Here is a 23,760-nt window from a genome sequence, read left to right as displayed (position 1 = left end):
CCCAGAGTTGATGGGACTCCAAGGGCCCCTCCGATAAACTACTCCCAGTAATCCCTTTAAGCAGCCTATGGGAAACTAAAATTAAAACTGATGGGAAGTCTTGCCAAATTCTGGTAGCTACTGGTGCTACACTTTCTATTTTAAACCCCACTCTCCTAGGACAATAAATCCCTCAGAGTGAAAAGAAGGTTTCCATAGTAAGGGTATCTAATGAAATTCAGAGAGAGTTTCTATCTCAAGCAGTACAAATGACTCTGTGACCTTTCACTGAAAACATCCCTTTTTTCTATGTGATTCAGGCCCAGTTAATCTATTAGGTAGAGATCTCCTTTCTAAATTAAAAGGGATAAGACATTTTGCCTCCATTGGAGACCTCACCTTAGCATTTCCTGACCAACTTGAACCTGATCTTTTATGTCCCCTACAAGGTCCTTGACACTGATGAGGAAGAATTTCAACAAAGTCCCCTGATGTAATAATCAAGGTGCCCCAAAATCTGCGGGCTACTTCTAATACTGACATTAGGAGAATAAAAAGTTCAGAGCCTATAAAAATTCAGATATAACTAAACCTCTGCCCAAATTGCCTCAATATCCACTAAAATTTGAGGCCATCCAAGGCCTCACACTCACTTCTTGGACCAACCCCTGTAATGTGCCAATCCTGTCAGTCCAGAAACCTGAGAGGGAAGATGGCAATTTGTCCGGGACTTGAGAAGTATTAACGAGGTAGTTATTCAGGGCACCTGGCTGGCTCAATCCGTGGAGCATGCGACTCTTGATCTCAAGGTCGTGAGTTTGAGTACCACGGTGGGCGTAGAGATCACTCAAAAAATAGAATCTTTAAAACAAACAAACAAGACAGTTATTCCCTGTTTCCCAGTGTTTCCAAACCCAAACACCCTTTTGTCGCGAGTTCCAGCTGCCTCAGGGTGGTTCTCTGCTGTAGACTTTTGTTCAGCCCTGCAGACCCTAAGAGCCAATATCTATTGGCTCCTACTCCTACTCTTTTTTTTTTTTTTTCAACGTTCATTTATTTTTGGGACAGAGAGAGACAGAGCATGAACGGGGGAGGGGCAGAGAGCGAGGGAGACACAGAATCGGAAACAGACTCCAGGCACTGAGCCATCAGCCCAGAGCCCGACGCGGGGCTCGAACTCACGGACCGCGAGATCGTGACCTGGCTGAAGTCGGACGCTTAACCGACTGCGCCACCCAGGCGCCCCTCCTACTCCTACTCTTTACAGTTCTTGGATCTCAGGCCTGGCTGGCTATCGTAGAGTATGGGTGCCTAATTTCCCTCTCTTGGCTTCCCCACACTGGGAACTTACTGGAGTGTCAGTCCCTGAACCCCTGTCTTGGGAGGATAAACACGAGCAGGCCTTGATAGGACCAAAACAAGCACTACGAGAACCATGTGTCTTAGATCTATGTGTCTATTCAAAACGCTTCACCTTATTTTGTGCATGAAAGAGAAAAGCAAGCCCTGGAAATGCTTATGCGAGAACACGGCAATAAACAGACCCGTTTCCTGGGATAGCAGACAGCTGGACTCCATGGCTCTCCACCTATCCCGACTGCCTTAAGGCTATAGCCTCAGCTACAAGGTTCACAGAAGCCTTAGGACATGACATTTATTTACATACTTGACAGGATGCCCTAAATCTTCTTAACTCTGGATTGACTGAACATTGCTGTGTAAGCGGACTCCCCCTATGCGATCCTTCCGCTTTCACGACCTAATTTACATCTTAAATGTTGCAAGGTCCTTAATCTACAACCTCTCTGCCTGATGAAGGTGAGCCCCGTGACTGTGAGGTAGGGACATCCCATCCCGTGACACCGCTTCCTGCTTCGGAAGACACCACTTTGACTAATCCTGATCTCATTTCGTTTGCTGCTGAGTCATACTATCAAGATGAGAAAGGGATTTTCCAAGCTGGATGTGCTGTTACTATCCAATGTGAGCTCCTTGAAAGAGAGAATTTGCCACAAGCTAAATCCATCCAGCAGGGCTCCAGGTCCTTACCGGAGCAAGCCAGTTATCAAAAGGATGCCTTTGGGGGTCATCCATGATTTGGAGATGTTATGGAAACAAAGGGGTTTTCCTACATCTTCAGGGGGCCCAGTCAAAAAGGTACAAGAAGGAGGGCTGCCTGGGTGGCTCAGTAGGTTAAGTGTCCGACTCTTGGTTTCGGCTCAGGTCATGATCTCACAGTTCACGGGATCAAGTCTCAGGTCAGGTTCTGCACTGATAGCGCACAGCCTGCTTGGGATTCTCTCTCTCCCTTTCTCTTCTCCTCCCCCCGCACACGCTTTCTCCCAAAATAAATAAATAAACATTGTTTTTCAAAAAGTGTACAAGAAGTAAATGACTTCTGACTGCTATTCTCTTATCCTCCGAGATCGCTGCCATCAAAACTGAGGCATGAAAAGACGGAACCTGGGCATCCGGAAATGCCCTGGCTGATTTCCACTCGAGGGCAGTAGCAACAGACTCTATAGAGGTTGTGGCATGTGTGTGTAAGATCCATTCTGCTCCCGACCCCTCATTGCCAGACTTCTGCCATCTTGATGTCTTAACTACAACGTGGCTACCGTCTGCTCCTGAATCAGAGACCAGAATGGGTAAACAATGGTTGTAGATTAAATGCACCGTTGGGGCTACGGGGCACCCAAGACAGCCACTTGGTTCTTCCTTGCTCCCTGGCAAATCCCGTTTTTCGGTTTTTCCCCTCCTTCACCCACCAAGGAGCAATTAAAGGGATTTATATTACAAGTAAACATGTGTGTCGAGACTTCTACAGAATTGCAAAAATGGTTCACCACCAATGCCTGATCCTGGAAAAACTATTTTCATTCCCAGAGGCCTCAAAACTCCTTTGTTGAGACCCTTTAAGCATCCACAGCTGGACTTCATTCAACTGCCACCTAGTGTAGGTTATCAATGCGTCATTGCTATTGTCTGTGCGTTTTCCGGATGGGTTGAAGCCTCACCCTGCCGCACGGCAGATCCCCTCACAGTGGCAAAGAAATTAGAAAACATGTTTCCCACTTGGGGTATAACTTCCACAATCTCCAGTGATCAAGGCACCCATTTCAGTGGGCAGAACTACAAGCTTTAACAAAAACCTTGCCAACCTCTTGGAATTATCACGGTTCCTATCGCGCTCAATCATCAGGCAAGGTCGAGAGAATGAATGGGATCTTCAAACTTAAAAATCTCTAAACTTGCTGAAACTCCTGGATTCTGTTGGCCTCAGTATTGCCTCTGGTCTTGCTGAGTACTTGCAGACCGCCTTTGGGAAACATAAACTCACCCATATAAGACAGTCACCGGTCAACCAACGTTTATTGGTATACAACTTTCTGCTAATCCCTTATCTCATGCTAGTATGACCAGTTACTGTAAATTTTTCAAGTCTTAGGCTAAAGCCTGTCATCAACAGGTTAAAGAAGCTTTCCCAATCCCAGTTCAAAGGGTCCTGCTCGTCACAGTCTGGAGCTTGCTGTCTAGGTATTCTGGAAATGTCATTAGAAGACAGTTCTTGAATTCTGAGAAGGGACCTTACCGGGGTGCCTGGGTGGCTCAGTCAGTCAAGCATCCAACACTTGGTTTCGGCTCAGGTCATGATCTCACGGTTGGTGAGTTCAAGCCCATTGAACCCCACATTGAGCCCCACATCAAGCCCTGCATCAGGTTCCACACTGGCAGTGCAGAAACTGCTTGGGATTCTCTCTCCCCCTCTCTGTCTGCCCCGTGTGCACTCTCTCTCTCTCAAAAATAAATAAATAAACTTAAAAAAAAAAAAAGAAGGGACCTTACCAAGTGCTCCTGACACTGATGTGAAACCAGAAGGCATTGAGGGTTGGGTGTACATCTCACAGGTAAAGAAGGCTCCATGTGACATCTGATCCTAGGCAGATACTGGAAACTTCCAAATCAAACTGGTGAGAAAGACAAGTAGCTTCCATTGAGTAGACTGCTTTCACCCAAGATGCCAGATAAAGACTTCGTATTTTAAATAAACATGAAATCCTTTCTTTTTATTTCCATGACTCTGGCATTGCCTGTGCCATCATCTGTATCTCCCAGACCATTCCTAAGGAGGGTAACCTTTCAAACTGTTGAATTTCTCATCAAAAACTCCAATCTGTCCATGATGCTAGAAACCCCCATGGTCATTCCTATGACCAATTTCCCTTCTATTCCCAATGTCACTACAACAATAGACGCCACCCCCCCCCCCCCGCCCTAGAAGTCTCTTATCAAGTTCCACTCAAATGGCCAGAAATCTAGTGCCTTGTTTTTACTTTTCACCAATGATAACTGTTTTACCCAAGTAGACACAAGTACCTACGTAAATCTCAATACATTTGCACACCCACACTTGCATGATTACCTAACTCAGATCTGTCCCCAATCACAAAAAGACCTCACCGGCAGCACCCATCTTTACGAGGTATTTAGAACAACTGCTTTGTGCTAGGAGATTTACTTCCCAAATACCCTGAAAACCCAACCGAGTCCTGGCTTGAACAGGCAAATGCAACAATCCCTGTGGGTGAATCCATTGATGGTATCACCTTAACAAGAATGCTTTGTGCCCCAACATGGTTTATCTTTGTCTGTGGTGGTTCTCACCCTCCTTGGGGCTATGAATTCCTAGATGGCTGACACAGAGTTGGGTAATAGCTCTTAGGGTACCTAACTGTGCCCCTAACCATTTACATTCAAACTAAGTCACCTCACTCCCCTGAATTTACATTGTCAATTTAGAAAGGACCTTCTTTTTTTTTTTTTAAACGTTTATTTATTTTTGAGACAGAGAGAGACAGAGCATGAACAGGGGAGGGTCAGAGAGAGGGAGACAGAGAATCTGAAACAGGCTCCGGGCTCTGAGCTGTCAGCCCAGAGCCCGACGCGGGGCTCGAACTCACGGACCGCGAGATCATGACCTGAGCCGAAGTCGGCCGCTTAACCGACTGAGCCACCCAGGCGCCCCTAGAAAGGACCTTCTAAGAAACTTTCAAGATTCAGGATTTGCTTCCTTTCACAGGGCCCTACTTCCTTGACTAGGAATAAATGTGAATAAGAGTATGATCAGGGACCTCTCCTTAACTCTTGAAAATATTGCAGCATGTGCTAAGACAAAAGCTGCCCAACAAAAATCCCTAGACTCTGTGGCCAAGGTTGTTTTTGATAATAAGATAGACCTTAGAACTCTTTCAGCTGAGCAAGAAGTAATCCGTGCTGTGGCCGCCAGGACCACCTGCTGTACTGGATTAACTTGAGGAGAAATTGAAACAGTTACATAAGTAACAGTTACATAAATTGGGGCACCTGGGAGGCTCAGTTAAGCCTCTGACTTGCAGCTCAGGTCATGATCTCAGGGTTCATGAGTTCAAGCCCCACATTGGGCTCTGTGTTGACACCTCAGAGCCTGGAGCCTGCTTCGAATTCTGTGTCTCCCTCTCTGTCTGCCCACCCCCCGCCCCTGCTCATACTCTGTCTCTCTCTCTCTCTCTTTCAAAAATAAATAAAACATTAATTTTTTTTTTTTTTAAAGATCACTATACATGCCATTTGGCTTTAAAAGGTGCCTGCTTCAATGCGATCGGTTTTTCTTTCACTTACTTGATTTTGACTGGGTTGGGTCTTGGAGACCATGGCTCCAAAGTGCACTCCAAACACTGGGAATTATTCTGCTCATAATAATCACAGTGGTCTCCCTAGTACACTATGTTCCCTCCAAAGCTTTAAATGCAGGTGTAACAGCGACTAACCACCAAGCAAATGATCTCCCTAAGACCTGAAAGCCAGAAAAGGAGTGAAGGAAACGACCATCTAGAAAACTGTGAACCTGGAGTCATGACCTGTGACTACCACGGAGATCCAGCAAAAAAAAATCCCAACCTGTGAAAATCACACAGAGGATCAGCAAAAGCTGTGAGAAGTACAGAGCGTGCGCTAATGGCTTCAATTTTGATCACATGTTTCACTTGAGAGGGGACAGGGGGAAAAAAAAGAAAGGAACAATAGGCCCCAAACTGCCCCCAGGACAGCAAACCAAGACTTAATTGGTCTCTGCCTCTCCCAGGAATGTGCCCTTAGCCAGTCTTTCTGGAATTATTTGATCCACTCTAGTGAGGTGTTCCGCATGATTGATCCCCCAACTCTTCCTCCAAGGGAAGGTAACCTTGCCGGAAACAATCCATTCTTTGTTCAGAACTTCCTTTTCCACTTCCCTTCGTCCTAAAAACCCTTCCATTTTGTACAGCTCCTCAGAGCTCCTTTTCTGTTTGCTAGATGGGATGCTGTGTGATTCATAAATCCTTAAATACAGCCAATTTGATCTTTACATTTACTTGAATTTTTTTTTAACAATAGGAAGCGCTAATGTTCCCAGCCGGCTGGTTAAACCGCCTTAACTAGAGCTCAAGGAGACTGTAAAGTCCTTAGATACAAGAGCTATATTTTATTCATCTGTGAATAACACAGTAATGAGTTAAGAGCCTGCTTTGGATTCAGCCAGTTCTTGGCTTGAGTATTGATTCTACCACTTAATAACTGGGTAACCTTGGCCACTTAACCTTCCTACTCCCGTCTCATCATCTGTAAAATGGGAGTAATAATGCCTGACTCCATTGACTTGTGGAAATTACATGGGACGCTTGTATGTCATGCTTTTGGTACAGTTCATAAGTCTTCGCTGAGTGCGTGGAAGAACAGTGGCTTCTAACCCAACGAAGAAGTGTGCGATCCCAGAACAAACTGTGAATCTCCAAGTTGAAAGGAGAATTCCTTTGCCAGAGGCTGCAAATGCCCTAAAGCTGGGATTGAATAGATAAGTGTTTACCTCAAGGAAATGGATTGGTTTTCATTTTATCTGCATTATTTGAATTTTTATAGGGATTAAAAATACATGAAATTAAAAATAAATACTTTTTAAGGGGGAAAAAAATGCTGGGCTGGCAGGGTTGCTGGCTTATTCGCTCAATCTTTTAGCTCTTTTTGGAAAGCAAGACCAACCAAGAGAAAACACTAATAATTACCCCCTCCGCAGCTCCCATTTCTGTATGGCCCCGGGGGTCTAATAACCCTTCAGAGTTGCACCAAATCTTTCTTCACCAGGCTTTAAACTAGCTTCCAGATATTCCACAGATCTTATATCTAAGTGTTTTGGGCGGTTTCCACCTTTCCCAGCCCCCAGGCAACGGTAGGCAGGGGAGAAACTGAGGCGGGGCTGCTGTAGCCTGCCGGGGCTGGAGCACGCCTGCCGCGGGTCTCCTCCAGCTCTCAGCCCCGGACGCGGCCGTTAGGGCGGTTCCTGCGCCCCTCGGGGCGCTCCGGCGGCTACCAAGGGGTGCCCGGGAGCCCGCGTAGACCAGGCCGCCCGGCCGAGGGGGCGGGCCCCGAGCCGCGGCCTCGCTTCCGCCCGCGCCGCGCCTCGCCCGCCGCCTCCCGGCCGCTCGCTCGGGGCGGCCTCGCAGGGCCCGGAGCCGTGCCCCCGCCGAGCGCCGCCGGCATGCTGCAGAAGCGGGAGAAGGTGCTGCTCCTGAGGACCTTCCAGGGCCGGACGCTGCGGATCGTGCGAGAGCACTACCTGCGGCCCAGCGTGCCCTGCAACAGCCCGCTCTGCCCGCAGCCCGCCACCTGCCGCAACGGTCAGAGTCCCGGCCGGGCCGCAGCGCGGAGAGCCCCGGGCGGCGGGAGCGAGGGTGGCGGGGCCGTCCGTCCGCCGGGAGGCGCCGGGCCGCGGCAGGAGGCGGAGCGCGAGGCCGCCGGGTCTCCGCCCGCGCAGGCAGCAGCACTCGGGCCCGGCGGGCGGCGGGGCTGCGGGTGCGGAGTGAGAGGCCAGGCGGCCCCGGAGCCGCCCCGACGGCCGCGGCGCGCTGCTTCTGGGGCTCTCCACTTCCGGGCCCAGAGCCCGGCGGCCCGGCGATCGGCGCTTTCCGAGGGGCCCGTGGGCGCCGGAACCGGCCTCTTCTGCGCCCCCAGGATCGCGAGATCGTGAAATGGGGCGAGGGTGCTGAGATGCGGGGCCCACGGCGCGAGGTGGGGCGCCATCCCGCGGCGCGGGCGCCCAGAGCTCCTGCTGCCGCTCATTTGACACTTTTTACTCCCCACAAATTTTCTGACCTGCCAGCCCAGATGCCTCAGACTTTCAGCCAGTGGAGAGTCCTCTGCACTAGGGTTTGCGAATTGTCTGGGCCCTCGTTGTACAGAAAGGTCACGGGAAAGCTGGATTTGGAGCTGCCGTGCGCTACACCTTCCCCCACTTGTTTTCTCAGCTGCAAGGGTGGCCGATTTAACGAGGGACATTACTGGTTCTCTTCCCTCTGGTGGGAGGGGGGCGTGAGGGTCCTTCCCAGCGATATTTGGAATCCTCAGTTTATGGTTAAGGTGAACATTTCGTTTACACCTTGGCGAACCAGGTCCCTGAGATGCGGGCCGGGTGGAGAGCCTAACCACTGCCCTTGCTGGCACTGAGCATCTTTTCCAGTCTATTCCGGCTTTGTGGCCCCTGGAGGCTTCCGAGCATGTTCACAAGCTTGATTCAGAACCCGCTTGAAATTGCCAGGCATAAACAAGTGGTTTACTTGTATATTTGGAAGGACCCCACTTGAATGCCATTCGAGTATGTCCGTGAGTTAACATAAATAAATATTTAGGTTGTGCTGAGGATTTGCTGGTTTTTAAAAAATTAGTCATCTTCTGCACCCCTGGCAACACCACACAGCACGCTGAGTCTCATCGCAGCTTCAGAAAAATGAAGATGCTGAATTTACCTGAACTTGGGGCCTCTACCAAAGTAGATTTGTCATGTCCTTCAAAAACTTTAGGGTGTAGTTAAGACTGGAAGTTATCTTGCAAACTGGAGCACCGTGACCTTGAAATAGTAATAAGCCAGGCTTGCAAACATCTAATCGCTTACGTTTTGAATTATGTTTTTAGATGGGAAACTCTTGTCTAGTGATGTGACTCATTACATGATCCCAGATTGGAAAGTTGTTCAAGATTACCTGGAGATCCTTGAGTTTCCGGAGTTGAAGGGAATTATTTTCATGCAAACGGCTTGTCAAACTGTGCAGCATCAAAGGGGCCGGAGGTATCTATTTCACATTATTTATTTATTTATTTTTATATGGCATATTTTTCTTTTCCCCTTTAGAAAAGGTCCCTTGTTGGAGGAATTCATTATTTTGTCTGAAGGGACTTTTTGAGCTAATTTGGTATTCTCTTTGCTGGTGAGGAAGGCAGTAACGTTATTTTACATTTCAGCTTCGACACCTGGCCAGGAGCTCTGACTGTAGATCAATAAACTGCAGTGTCCCCAGCATATGGGTATTTAAGATTCTTGGCTTTTGGTTTGCATGTAGTTGCTCAATACATTGTTTTTCAGAAGCCTACACTTTGGGGGGAAGGGGAAAGAGTACTGCTGTATTTTTAAATTTTAAACTGTTCATTGTGATACAAATTGCACTTGTAGTGATTTACTTAATGAAACCAGAAGTAACTTGGTTTATATTTACATTACTAGTGAAACTACCAACCATACTAATTGTATTTGCTACACAAAGGATCTCTGATTGAAATCAGTCCAAAAGGCTTGCCTTGTACCTAAATGAAGAAGAATTGTTTGTTCACCTTTTAAACAATTATCTGAAAAATGGTTTTGCTTCATTTAACATGGGGAAAGGATTTATGATTTCAACGTGAAGACTGCTTAGAACCACCGTATTAGAATTATGCGTCCAACCTCTTAACACCCCTCGTTATTTAGAAAGCAGAAACTGTGTGTTTATCCTTTTTTAAGTGTTGTGGCTTCTTCAGACGTTGATGGTAAGAGATAAAGTGTGTTTATTTGTATATGAAAATGATGAGTTGTCATTATATGCTCTGTTCAAAAAAAAGCGCATTAACTAGATTGCAGATTTTTCAGGTTGAATATTTTTAAATGAGTCTGAACTTGATTTTGTTCAGACACACAGCTAGAGACGTTTATACACATCCAGGTTTGAACGCTGCTCCAGGTGTCGTATTTCAATTTCTGCTACTAAAATCAATTTGTGGCTATCACTCAGATTGCGCGCACTCTGCTGAGGCTTTTCAGCTTCTGTTTTCAAAAGTATTTTTAATATTAAGGGTTGTTTTAAAAACCAATTCCTGGGACACGCAAACGCAAAGAATTGGAATTTAAATGTCTTTTCTCCTGGACATTTCAAAAGTCGTTAAATTGATGAAAAACTATTGTTTTTCCACCTTGTCTCTAAATATACTAAATGCGAAAACAAAGGATGAGGAGTGGTGAAATAGGCCGATACGATAACATCTTGGTTTTCCCATTTGGTAAGCACATTTTGAGCTCATAGTTCCAGGCCTTATAGAGTACAAAAAGAAGTACGGTTGACTCTTGAACAACATGGGGATTAGAGGCATGGACCCCTACACAGGCAAAAATCCATATATATATAATTTCTGATTCCCTCAAAACTTAACTAATAGCCTACTGTGGACCAGAATCCTTCCTGGTAACATAAATAGCCGATTAACATATGTTTGGTATGTTATATTCTATATTGTATACGGTATTCTTTTTTTTTTTTTTAATTTTTTTTAACGTTTATTTTTGAGACAGAGAGAGACAGAGCATGAACAGGGGAGGGGCAGAGAGAGAGGGAGACACAGAATCTGAAACGGGCTCCAGGCTCCGAGCTGTCAACACAGAGCCCGACGCGGGGCTCGAACCCACGGACCGTGAGATCATGACCTGAGCCGAAGTCGGACGCTTAACCGACTGAGCCACCCAGGCGCCCCTGTATACGGTATTCTTGCAATAAAGTAAGCTAGAGAAAAGAAAACATTAAGAAAACTGTAAGGACGGGGTGCCTGGGTGGCTCAGGCAGTTAAGCCTCCAACTCTTGATGTCGGCTCAGGTCATGATCTCATGGTTCGTGAGTTCAAGCCCTGCATCGGGCTCTGCACTGACAGCATGGAGCCTGCTTGGGATTCTCTCTCTCCCCCTGTCCCTGCCCCTCCCCTGCTCCTGCTTGCTCTCTTTCTCAGAATAAATACCTTTACGGTGCTGTACCATATTTACTGAAAAAAAAAAACCAAAAAACAAAAACCTCACATAGAAGTGGACCCCCACAGTTCAAACCCAGGTTGTTCAAAGGTCAACTGTATTAGTCCCTCTCTCAACAGACCTGTTGTCTTGTTGGGTTAGGTGCAAGAAGGTAATGGTGGCACACCTTAGACCCAGGCAGTATTATTTAATGTAGACTGTACAAAGTGCAGAGGTAAATACAGGGTGTGAGGGTTCAGCCCGAAAGCTCTCCGAAGGAAATAGGTTTGACCTTGGTCCTAAAGCAAGGGTGCTGGACGTAACTGATGAAGAGAAAGAGGAGGCAGGACAAGGAATCAGCAGGTTTGGGTCTTGGTGCTTTGTGTCCCTGGTAAGCAACCGGCACTTTGTATTCAGGTTGAAACCGCTAAATGACCAAAATTACCTGAGCCCTAGAGAGTGTCATATATTGAAAGCTAACTTTATAATTGATCCCAACCATTGAATATGGAAGAGCCAGGGAATATGCTTTATTAATTTAGACTTCAAAAGCGTTAGGTAGAAGTAATTGGACTTTTTATTTTTTATATTAAAAAAAGTTTTTTTTAATGTTTATTCATTTTTGAGATAGAGAGATAGAGCTTGAGTGGGGGAGGAGGCGCAGAGAGAGAGGGAGACACAGAATCCAAAGCAGGGTCCAGGCTCCGAGCTGTCAGCACAGAGCCCGACGTGGGGCTTGAACTCACAGACCACGATTTCATGACCTGAGCCGAAGTCGGACGCTTAAACGACTGAGCCACCCAGGTGCCCTGTCCTTGGACTTTTTATATTTAATCGCAAGTGGCCTAGCAGAGGCTCTCTGGTGTTTTGCTTCATTTAATGTTGGAAAATGTTTTGTTCTGTTTTTCAGTTCTTCCTTGGAGGTTTTTGAGATGCTAGTAAATAATTCATTCTATTTGATATGCTTTTAGCAACATTATTGCTTAGAAAAGCTTTGTCAATTAAAAATACCTGGTTGGTCTAGTGTCTGGTGTAAGGATGCCTTGCTTTCTCTCCTGTGGGCCCCTTCCTGAATTCCTTCTTTATAGCTTCAGAGTCTCAACAGTTTCTCAGTATATGACATAAGACTGGAATTACAGGGGTGCCTGGGTGGCTCAGTTGGTTTCCTCTCAGGTGGTGATCTCACAGTTCTGTGAGTTCAAGCCCCACATCGGGCTCTGCTGTCAGCCCTGAACCTGCTAGCGATTCTCTCTCTCTCCTTCTCTCTCTGCCCCTACCTCCTGTGTACCCTCATGCATTCTCTCCCTGCCTGTCTCTCTCTCTCTCTGTCTCTCTCTCTCAAAAAAAATAAACTTAGGGGCGCCTGGGTGGTTCAGTCAGTTAAACGTTCAACTCTTGATTTCAGCTCAGGTCATGATCTCACAGTTTGTGAGATCAAGCCTCACATCGGGCTCTGTGCTTACAGAGTGGAACCTGCTTGTAATTCTCTCTCTCTCTCGGCTCCTCCCCTGCTCACACACTCTCAACATAAATAAATAATTAAACATTAAAAAAAATAAACTTTAAAAATTTTCAAATACTGAAATTATAGAATATTATAATTGGAAAAGATCTAAGAGGTCAAATGATCTAATTCACCATTCAATATAAGTATTACTCAACATGAGTAATGTTATTGACTTTGTTTCTAAAAGGCTTTTTATAGGCTTTTTTCTCATGGACACCCAGTGTTAATTTATTCGATTGTATTATTACTTAAACGTGTTTAAACATAAATCTAGATGTAAAGTCCTCACGCTTAAGTACTTGCTACAGCCCTAAACCCAAACCAGACCTTCATATTAAATAAACAAATTTACAAAATAAAAAGATTGCAAATGAACTTTAATGCAACAGATGACATTGTTTTACTGAGATGAAATCACCAGAGTTGAGTTTAACCATAAAAAGACATAGCGTCTTACCTGGTTCTGTATTTAATATGATCTTGTATTTTGATTTCAGTAATATCAATGCAGAAAATGGCCATTCTCAGAAGCATAATACATAAAGCATTATCAGAAAGTGTTGAGTTTTTGATTGTTGAGGATAATCACATGTTCTGCCATCCAGCAATCCTCAAATGCTTATTCAGTGATGGATTTCTCTTTTTTTTAAGCTTATTTATTTGAGAGAGAGAGAGAGAGAGTGTGTATGTGTGTGTGTGTGTGTGTGTGTGTGTGTGTGTGTGCACGCAGGAGGGGCAGAGAGAGAGGGAGGGGGAGAGAGAATCCCAACCTGGCTAGGCACCATGAGCCCGGAGCCCACCAGGGGGGCTCGAACCCACGAACCATGAGATCATGACCCAAGCCAAAATCAAGAGTTGGTTGTTTAACGGACTGAACCACCCAGGAGTCCCAGTGAGGGATCATTTGATGACTCTGTGAGGCTGTCTTGTCCACAGCATTCATCCATCCGTTTATTCAACAAATACTCAGAGATCGTGTGTGCCAGAAATTTGTGCTAGCGCTGAGGATGCAGTGATGAACAAAAGCAGACACAGCCTTGAGGGGGAGACAGGTGCTACTCAGATAATCATGCAGATGGGGGACTACAGCTGTGACAGATGCCCTGAGAGACAGGTGCGTGGTCCCAGGAGAGCCTAAGTTAGGGAGGAGAGGAAAGGCTCCTGAGGGAGATGCCTACCCTGGGCTCTAGAGGATGGGTAGGAGTGAACCAGAGAGAGAAAAGAGAAAAGCTTTCCAGGTGAGGGGGCTGCTGTGCAGGGTGTGGGGAGGGGGGGTTTGGCCCCCTCAAGGAACTGAAAAAGGCCCCGGCTTGGATGAGTCTCCGGGATGTTGCTGAAGGGTTGTAAGCAGGGTGGGAAGATATATATGATCAGATTCCTACTTTGAAAAAGTGACTGGGGGCGCCTGGGTGTCTCAACATCCGACTCTTGATTTTGGCTCAGGTCACTAGCTTCACGGGTTTGGGCCCCACGTGGGGGGCCTGCTCTGACAGCAGGGATTCCCTCCCTCTCACCTTCTCTCTCTCTCTGCCCCCGACCTGCTCATGGGCGCGCGCTCTCTCTCTCTCTCTCTCTCTCTCTCTCTCTCAAAGATCATTTTTTTTTTAAACTTAAAAAAAGGGAAAGAAACGATGACTGGGCCAGTGGAGAAGCTATTACTTTAGTTCACATGAGAGGTGCTGGTAGCTTAGAGATGGAAAGAAATAGAAATATCCAACAGCATCTTAGTAGGTAAAAGTCTGTAGAAGTCTCTAAGTATGTAACCAAGAGAACTGAAACTCTCTCCACACAAAATTTGTGCACAAATGTTCATAGCAACTGTGTTCATAACAGCCCCAAAAGTGGAAACAGCCCAAATGTCCATCAACTGATAATGGTTACACAAAGCATGGTTTATCCATACAAGGGAATACTGTTCAGCCATAAAAGGAATGAAGGACCAACACAGGCTACAAGCATAGATGAACCTTGAAAATATTGTACTAAGTAAAAGAAGCCAGCCACATGAAAGTTCATTTTTCTATGATTCCATTTATGTGAAATGCCTGGAATCGGTAAATCCAAAAGACAGAAAATAGACTAGTGGTTGCCAGGGGCAGGGGAATGGGGAATGATTGCTTAATGGCTCTCAGTTTCTTTTTGGGGCGATAAAATGTCTGGACCTCGTGGTGATGGTTGCCTAACTCGGTGACTGTACTAAATTGAATTGTATGTTTTAAAAGGGTTAATTTTAGGGACGCCTGGGTGGCTCAGTCGGTTGAGCGTCTGACTTTGGCTCAGGTCATGATCTCACAGCTCGTGAGTTCGAGCCCCGCATCGGGCTCTGTGCTGGCAGCTCGGAGCCTGGAGCCTGCTTCGGATTCTGTGTCTCCCTCTCTCTCTGCCCCTAACCCACTCGCATTCTGTCTCTGTCTCTCTCAAAAATAAATAAACATTAAAAAAAAGAAAAAAGAAAAGGGTTAATTTTATGGTATATGAATTGTATCTCAGGAAAGCTGAAGAAAACCTACAAAACTTATTAGTGGAGTTGGATATGTGAGGTCAGAGAGAAGACGGTGTTAAGGCCGACACCGAGTTTCTGGTTTACATAACTAGATAGAAAGAGGGAGTGCTGGGGGAGGTCCAAAGGGGTGTGACTGGGGGTCATTCCTTTGAGGTTGTCTTTGAGGCTTCCAAATGGCAGTGCGGTTTAGAGGACATCAGATGGTCCAAAATATACTCCGTTGAAAATGTTTTAATACTACCACCTAGGGGCATCTGACTGGCTCAGTCCGTGGAACATGTGACTCTTGATCTCGGGGTTGTGAGTTCAAGCCCCACATTGGGCATAGAGCTTACTTGTAAAACTCTGGGGTGCCTGGCTGACTCAGTCAGAAGAGCATTGATCTCTCTCTCTCTCTCTCTCTCTCTCTCTCTCTCTCGATCTTGGGGTTGTGAGTTTGAGCCCCACGTTGGGTGTAGAGTTTACTTAAATAAATAAAACTTAAAAAACTCAAGGACCTCTGAAAGTAAGCCTCTGAGACCCTAGCAGGATTCTGCAAAAACTGGTTGAAGAAACACAACATTGTACATCCCTGGACTGGTTGTGGGACGCCCACTCCTAACCCCCGGAGAATGTAGTCTGGGGGAGGGGACGTTGCATCTGTACAAAAATCCATCTTAAGAAGGCAAGTGTAGCCATATCCCTATGAAATTGTTTGAAATGTTTAAATAATAGAGATTTGGGGGAGTGTTTAAGCCAGTCTAGGGAAACTAGGGTTCTTCTGTGAGACTGGAATTTTTAAAACTTCAGATCATTTTACTGTACTTGACTCTCTGAAACTGCTGTTCTCCTGTCATTCAGGCTAAACTTGTTCAAGGCGCTGTGATCTGCTGGCTCCGTGCAGGATCCTCATATATCTAATCCCATCGTATGCACCACCAGCCCTGACTAGCAAAAAAATATGACTATATTGTGTGTATGCACTATTAAATTACAACCATAAGCCCACATGCCTGTAAGAAAACTTGACTGTCACACTCAGAGTGATTCACTATTTCCTGCTTTCCCCATTAATATTCTTGGGCCATTTGTTCATTTGTCTTACCCTGCTGATAGGTGGCTGACAAATGGAAGCGTGCCCTACAAGTCTAAGGAAAATATATGGGAGTGAAACTTTAAATTGAGAAAATTCTTTTTTGTGAAGTTACATATTTTGCTAAACATGGGGAAGGATTGTCATTCCTCTAATTTGTTGGTAAACGACCTGGGTCTGGCTTGTGGAACACCAGTTTTTGAGGAGGACAGGGTTGGAGAATCCCCGGGCCCAAGTGCACGTGTCAGGGGCGCCTGGGTGGCTCAGTCAGTTAAGCGTCCAACTCTTGATCTCCGCCCGGGTCACGATCTCATGGTTTGTGAGTTCAAGACCCAAGACCCATGTCGGGGGTGCTGTCAGCACAGAGTCTGCTTGGGATTCTCTCTCTCTCTCTCTCTCTCTCTCTCTCTCTGTCTCTCTCCCCCCCTCCCTCTCTCCCTCTCTCTCTCTCCCTCTCTCCCTGCCCCTCCCCTGCACACGTACTCTCTTTCTCAAAATAAATAATTTAAAATATATATATATATATATATATATATATATATATATATATGTATAAAGTGTGATAGCAAATCAGGGGATGTGTGCAGAGCCTAGCAAAACTGTAACCGAGTTCTGAAAATGTCAGGGTTTGTTCTGACACACTGTTGTCTTGTATTTGGACCACTGTTGTCACAAAGAGATGAGAGTTCATTTATGCATTTGGAAAACATTTCTTGGGCATGTGAACCACTGTCTGCTATCCTGAACTTTCTGTCTCCTCTCTCCTCCCTTGGCCCTTTGTCTGGCTAACTCTCACTCACCTTTCTCATCTCAGATGTCATCTCCCCCGTCCCTCCCATGTTCTTGTCACACTCTGCACCTCTCCCCGTCATGGCACTTCTCCCACTGAAATGGGTGGTTCTGATTTTTGTTTTTATTTTGTTTTGCCAGTTAGCCTAGCTGTTTTTTTTAAAATTGTGGTAGATGTATTTGGCATAAGATTTACCATTTTAAACACTTTTTTAAAGTTTATTTATTTTGAGAGAGAGAGAGAAAATCCCAAGCATCTCCTCATTGTCAGCGTGAAGCCCAATGTGGGACTTGGACCCACAAACTTTGAGATCATGACCTGAGCCACAGTCAAGAGTCAGATGCTTAGCCAACTGAGCCATCCAGTCACCCACCGCTTTTCAGTGTATAGGTCAGTGGCCTTGAATACATTCACATTTCATGCAGCTATCACCACTGTCCTCTCCAGAACTTTTTTCCATCTCCCTAAACTGAAACTCTACACCCATTAAATACTAACTCCCTACCTCCTTCTCCCCCTAGCCCCCTGGCAACAACCATACTACGTCATGAATCTATAAACGAGACTAAGTACCTTACCTCATATAAGTGGAATCTTAACACAGTGTCCGTCCTTTAGCGACCGGCTTATTTCGCTTAGCATCACGTCTTCACGGTTAATCCATGTTGTAGCCTGCGTCAGAACTTCCTTTCTTAAGACTGGAAAATATTCCCGTGCGTGTACATGCCGCATTTTGTTTATGCATCCGTCTGTCGTTGGACACTTGGGTTGCTTCCTTGGTTCCTTTTGGCTATTGTGAATGATACTGCCATGAACATTGATACAGGAATGTGTCCTTGACACCCTGTCTTCAGTCCTTTGGGGCATATACCCAGGAGTGCAGTTGCTGGGTCATAGGGTAGTTCTTGGTTTAATTTTCTCGAGGAATGGTAATTTTGCCATGGCCACCGCAAGCCCGTGGCCACCGTAAGCAAAGGACAGAAAGGAGATGCTTAGATGGTGTCCCCTGAGGGCGCTCAGTGGAGCAAAAGGGAAGGAATGCAGCCAATATTTGCTAAATGAAGGACCTTCAATATAGAAGGTAATCGGTAAACAAAAAAGTGCACTAAGTCCAGGTGCTTTATTAGGGGTATAGATAAAGGGCACCAATACTGTGGACGATAAGATCAGGAAAAATGGGCGATATTTTTTCAGTGTCATCTCTGAAATAATAAATTACAGTTGTTTGTGAAGTCTCCTCTAAAATCCTTAATTGCGTAAGAAATAAGCGCTCCTTTAGAAGAATTTGTGCATTACAGAAATGGGTCCAGCAGAAAGTAAAAGTTTTCACCTTACTACTGTGCAGGGATGGGCACTGGGAACAGGGTGGTGTAGACTCCTCTGTGCATATCCTAAGAGGTTTTAAAAATGACTTCAAATATATCTTTGTGAAGGTGGGAAGACTACCAGTTAGTTACGTTCCAGGCATTTCTGAGATGGGGTGGGGGGCAGCTTTTCTTTGCACAAGGGGGATCCTGTCAAGGACAGCTGCCATTCACAGCAACGACACCGAATCCTTTTGTTGATTATGAAATTGTGTAAGTGCTATTACTTCATGATTCTTTTTAAAATAGCTCAAAATTAGAATTACTAAGAAAATAAAATCACTGTGTCTTGTTTTCTAATTAAGTGTTAAGACGATACAGATATTGGTGATTAGCATTTACTTAAAGAAGAGAAGTTGGAGAGTTCTCCTTTTGCTTAAATATAAAGACTCATTTAAAAAAAATTTAATGTTTATTATTTATTTTTGAGAGAGGGAGAGAGACAGAGTGTGAGTGGGGGGGAGGGGCAGAGAGAGAGGGAGACACAGAATCCGAAGCAGGCTCCAGGCTCTGAGCTGTCAGCACAGAGCCTGACATCGGGCTCGAACCCACGAACCACGAAATCATGACCTGAGCCGAAGTTGGATGCTTAACCAACTGAGCCACCCAGGCGCCCAAAGACTCATTTTTTTTTTAAAAACATGGCAGCGGGCTGCGGGTAGGAATGGGAAAGCATAAATTTTATTATGTTAAAACACATCTTGGGGCGCCTGGGTGGCTCAGTCGGTTAAGCGTCCGACTTCGTCTTCAGGTTATGATCTCATACCTCGTGAATATGAGCCCCATGTTGGGCCCCATGCTGACAGCTCAGAACCTGGAGCCTGCTATGGATTCTGTGTCTCCCTCTCTCTCTGCACCTCCCCCACTTGCACTCTGTCCCTCCCGAAAATAAATAAACATTTAACAAAGAACACATGTTAAATGCCAGTCATCTCCCTTGGGTGATTTATATGTTAATTTAACATCTAGTTTAATATCAATCCATTTTTAAGTAAACAATTGGCTTCCTTTAAGATAACTGTGAACATTTTCTGTATTTCATATCACCTCGACTATTGAAAAGCACCTTCTGAAAAAGAAAAGAGAAAAACACCATCTTAGATGCTGACCCATATGAGGTGCAGATTTGATGAGAGACTTTGGCTAGCACTATCGGAAGGCTCTCCGTTTGGAAGAAACCTGAAAACTTTGTTAGTTGTCTGACAGATGGCAGCTAGCCGTCATTCATGTAAATGAGGTGGCTGCGTAAATAAAATTCACAGATAAATCCCCAGACTTCTTTCCGTCACCTGAACTTTTCTGGGGCTGCCAGCACAAAGTAAAATGTACCAGTGCCTACTGCCGTTTCTAGAACAAAGCGAGGTACAAGAGTAAAGTGCCAAACTCTGCTTTGCCTGCTATCCTCCGCGAGCCTCTGAAGAGGGGGCCGTGTGGGGCAGGGTCATGTAATCACTGAATAAATGGCCACACGTCTAGAAGGGGAAAGGGCAGAGTGATTGATCCACAGGCTAATTAATGTGATTGAGCACATTCCGGCAGGCAAAATTGAGAAACAACAGCCCCATAGTACTACCCACGCCGAGGCCAATAGAAATAAATGTCTCTTGGGTTCGAAATAATCAATCTTTTGTCCTGAAATGCCTCATCTTCTTTGATCCTTAGCAAGAGCTGGCAGTCGATGAGTACCTGCTGTGTCAGATTTCTCTTTCTCTTCTGTGTCCCAGACAGTATAACAAATTGCGAAACCTCCTGAGGGATGCCCGTCATGATTGCATTCTCTTTGCTAACGAATTCCAACAGTTCTGCTACCTCCCTCGGGAGAGAGGAGAATCCATGGAAAAGTGGCAGACCAGGTATGGCACCCCCCCAATGGCTATGAATGGTCAGGACTGTCTTTAATTTCTTTATCTGGGAGTTGACCTAAATAGCGTGCTAGAATAAACCAGTAGTTATTCTGGAACTGTGATTAATACTGAAATGCTTAACGTGCCACTGTTGTAGATATGTCGTTTGAATACATACATATTTTAGAAATTGTCATTAGGGAGCTGTAGATACTCAGAGTGTGTTTGCCCCAGATCTCAGCAGCTGGTAGGAACCTTCCAGGGATCCAGAAGTCATAACTTGAATGTGGGGGTGTGGGAGGGGGAGGGATCTACTTTTAAGCTAAGATTATCCAGTTTTCCTGGTAGAAGTTGCTCTCCTATTCCAACCGGTCTTCTTAAACTGGAACTGGTAGGTTAACTCTGGTCAGGCTGTTTCAGCTGTTTAGATCCACCTAAAAGCAGAGCCTGAAGCAAGGGGTTGGGTGTGGGTTGTTGATGTGGGAGGCAGTTCCCTGAAACAGCAGTGAGGAAGTGCAGGGAGTGAGACAGAAGGGAAGGAGGGAGAGCAGTTAAGGATGCGTTGCTACTGTGGGAAACTGAGGCTCAGTCCTACTGGGAGCCTCTGAGAAGCCGCGTAGTATTTGCCTCAGAAGTCATCTGGAAGAGCGGAGGCCAGGGTGTCGTATAAAGGAGACTTCCGCCTTTAGCTGAGGGTCATTCTGCAGGGGTGTTAACTCCACCCAGTGGGCCTGGGGGGGTGGGGGGGTGGAACTGCCACCCACCTGCAGCTGAGTCAGCGGTGGGCCTTTTGCACAGGCGCTGGGCCCCCACAGCCCCTGCTCTGCTCTTCTGCAGAGGGCCGAGGACCTTGTTTGTCTTATCCATACAAAACATTTCAATCATCTTTTTCCTTGTAATTCTTTATCTGTGTAGCCACTAAATATTTAAATTCTCTAAAGTAAAATAAACACTGATACATACTGAGTCCTTAATTATAGTCCTAAGTTCCCACAGGGCTCAGTACCAGAAAGGAAAGCCAATCTTTCTCTAGACCAGGTCACATGTGAGCAGTTAGAAGGATCTTACTTACTAACCACACAGGCTTGCACATAGGAGAGACTCAGTATATGTCCGCTGAATTTTTTTTTTTTTAATCTAAAACTAAAGGAACCTTAGGCAGCATTGTGATTTCCAGAAAGGGAAACAGATGCCTACGAAACCAGCTGTCCCAAGTTTACACACTTCATTGAAACACAGTCCAGCCCCGAACACACGTCTCCAGCCCCAGGCTGTGTTTTCCAATTCCGATTCTTTTCAGGAAGATTTCCAGACATTTTGTGTTGACTCCATTGCAGACCTTATTGGATTGTGACCTTGAGCTGGACGCAGCCTAGTTTTTCTCTTAGCCAGACTTGTCTCTCCAGCTTTGAAACCTCACGTAGCCTCGCTTGTCATCCGTGTGGTGCTATGGTAATGGCTTTCCAACCAAAAGGTATTAAAAGACGGCAGAGCCTTGTGGTTTCTAGGCCATATCAAGAAATGAAAGAGGTTGCGTGGTGGTTGGGTGTCTTAGGGAAGAAGAGGCTTGTCGGGTGCTCTCTGATTCGTGTTGTATCCCCCAGACTGCCCAACCCAGGGCATATTTATGACCAGTGTTTGGGAAATAACTTGTTGAATGAATGGGTGGTCGTCCTCATAAACCGAAGGATAGCAGATCAAAAGGCCGGTGTGAAGCTTTGGACCGTAGCTTGTGTTTGTCTGCCTTGGGAGGGCTCATGTGCCCTTGCTTTTCTAGGAGCATATACAATGCAGCCGTTTGGTATTATCACCACTGCCAGGATAGGATGCCAATCGTTATGGTGACAGAAGACGAAGAGGCTATTCAGCAGTATGGAAGCGAAACCGAAGGAGTGTTTGTGATTTCTTTCAAGGTACCTGCATCTGGTGTGTCCGTAAGTGTGTCTGTGTGTGTTCATTTCTTCAGTGGCGCCCACAATGCTCTCGATCCATGTGGCGAGGCAGAAGAGGGAAAACAGAGTGAAGGAAGACTCCAGCCAACGAGTTCCATGTCTGTGTCTCTCCCCAGCCATGGAATCTTGGCTTTGGCAAATTTGGGCAACCCCCCTGTGACTGTAAGACCCGTAGCATCTGAGAGTTCAGCCCAGGAAGCCCCTGTTGACAGTAAACCCATTGCACAGTTGCAGCAATAACAGTAGTGGTGATGATGATGGCAAGAATAGGTTGGATGTTATAAAATTGCCAGTACTATTATTTTTGACCTCCAAAATGGCAGTTTTATATGGTCCCACCTAATAGTAATAGCCAACATTTATCTATGTCAGGCAGTATTCTAAGTGGATTGTTTCATTGAATTCTTACCCCCATGAGGTAGGTGCCATTGTCCATGTTTTGCAGGTGAGGAAACTAAAGCCCAGAAAGACTAAGTAACTCACCCAAGGTCACACAGGTAGAAAGTGGAGGAACCCCCGGCACTCTGACTCCAAAGCTCTTAACCACCGTGCTCGGCTGCCCCCCACATTGTTTTTCTCCGTGCACACACGACACAGTTTTAATCTTTTTTGGTTTTTAAGTTTACTTATTTATTTTGAGAGAGAGAGTACACGTCGGGGAGGGCCAGAGAGAGACAGCAAGAGAGAATCCCGAGCAGGCTCCATGCTGTCAGCACAGAGCCCGTTACAGGGCTCAAACCCATGAACCGCGAGATCGTGACCTGAGCCAAAACCGAGAGTCAGACACTTAACCGACTGAGCCACCCAGGCGCCCCCTACGCACCGCGCAGTTTTAAGGGCCAGACTTGTTTTGGCACTGTTCCTCACTCTTCCCCACTTGTGAATGTACATGGGGGTTAGCAGGGATACAGGAAGGGGCGAGCTGCGCTATCATTTATGTGAAGGCTGTCCCATCGGCTGAGTGTACAGATCACAGGTGGGAGCAGTGTTATTGGTGGCCGTTTTGGGGGGCTGTGTTGGCAACCCAGTTCTCCTATTTCTGGGGTACCCCTTGGGGAAAGTGGGATGGCTGTTGATCTCTCAACAGATTACTGGGCTCTTCTGTCTGCCCAGCTGGCCAATCAAGTGCCAGTGGTTAATATCGGGTTTTGATTCAGAACCTCAAATGAGGCCCTCCGTTGCCCCTGTCAGTTTACGGAAAGTCAAGTTGGATTTTGAATTGTAGATTCTATAAGAGTTCCCAGGTGCACGTGTTGCTAAAGATTTGCCAATAGAATTTTCTTGGCCCTGCTATAAAAAAGTGTGCCGGCGTGCCAGAGAGTTCCGGGGGCGCTGGATATTAATGGCGGTGTCACTTGTTTTTTCTGTTGCAATACATCATGTCTTGTTCTCGCAGAGGACAGTTGCCTAAAATTACATTTTTCTACTTTTTGTTCAAATTACTTTTCTTCACAGTCCGGTACTGTGGTACCGTTTATTGTGTATAGTGTCTCCTAAGCAAACTGTGTGACCGAGGGCTTCATAGAGGCGAATGATAGATAGCAGGAAAAAAAAGAGATACTGCAGAGTTCAGACGAGAAGGCCAGAAGTTTCTGTGGGGACGTGAAGTTAGCTGGGAAGAGCGAAGACAGTAAATCCTCATGAGGAGGCGGTTCATAGT

The 23,760-nt window shown here is 45.9% G+C and overlaps 1 protein-coding gene and 1 long non-coding RNA gene across 3 annotated transcripts in view; one reads left to right on the top strand and one right to left on the bottom strand.

Moving 5' to 3' along the window:
* Window positions 1–5,629: 5,629 nt before the first annotated feature.
* LOC115515780 lies at window positions 5,630–22,678 on the bottom strand. Its single transcript, XR_003969406.1, has 3 exons — window positions 22,668–22,678; window positions 19,177–19,183; window positions 5,630–5,732 (listed from the first exon to the last, which is right to left on the bottom strand). It is a non-coding gene; the product is annotated as an uncharacterized LOC115515780 (long non-coding RNA).
* The window catches only part of DIS3L (DIS3 like exosome 3'-5' exoribonuclease), a 34,283-nt gene continuing 18,017 nt past the window's right edge, over window positions 7,495–23,760 (top strand). Inside the window, exons 1-4 of one of the 2 annotated variants that reach the window (XM_030317880.2) lie at window positions 7,495–7,667; window positions 8,959–9,112; window positions 20,029–20,157; window positions 21,926–22,061. In XM_030317880.2, the coding sequence (XP_030173740.1) occupies window positions 7,529–7,667; window positions 8,959–9,112; window positions 20,029–20,157; window positions 21,926–22,061 (558 nt within the window). In that variant the 5' untranslated portion in view covers window positions 7,495–7,528. Of the gene's footprint in view, window positions 7,668–8,041; window positions 8,059–8,958; window positions 9,113–20,028; window positions 20,158–21,925; window positions 22,062–23,760 lie in introns of those variants that run through there. The other variant, XM_030317881.1, reaches the window with a different exon arrangement.

This window comes from Lynx canadensis, chromosome B3 (assembly GCF_007474595.2).
Source record: "Lynx canadensis isolate LIC74 chromosome B3, mLynCan4.pri.v2, whole genome shotgun sequence".
Lineage (NCBI taxonomy): Eukaryota > Metazoa > Chordata > Mammalia > Carnivora > Felidae > Lynx > Lynx canadensis.
This window is presented reverse-complemented; position numbering and strand designations above follow the sequence as displayed.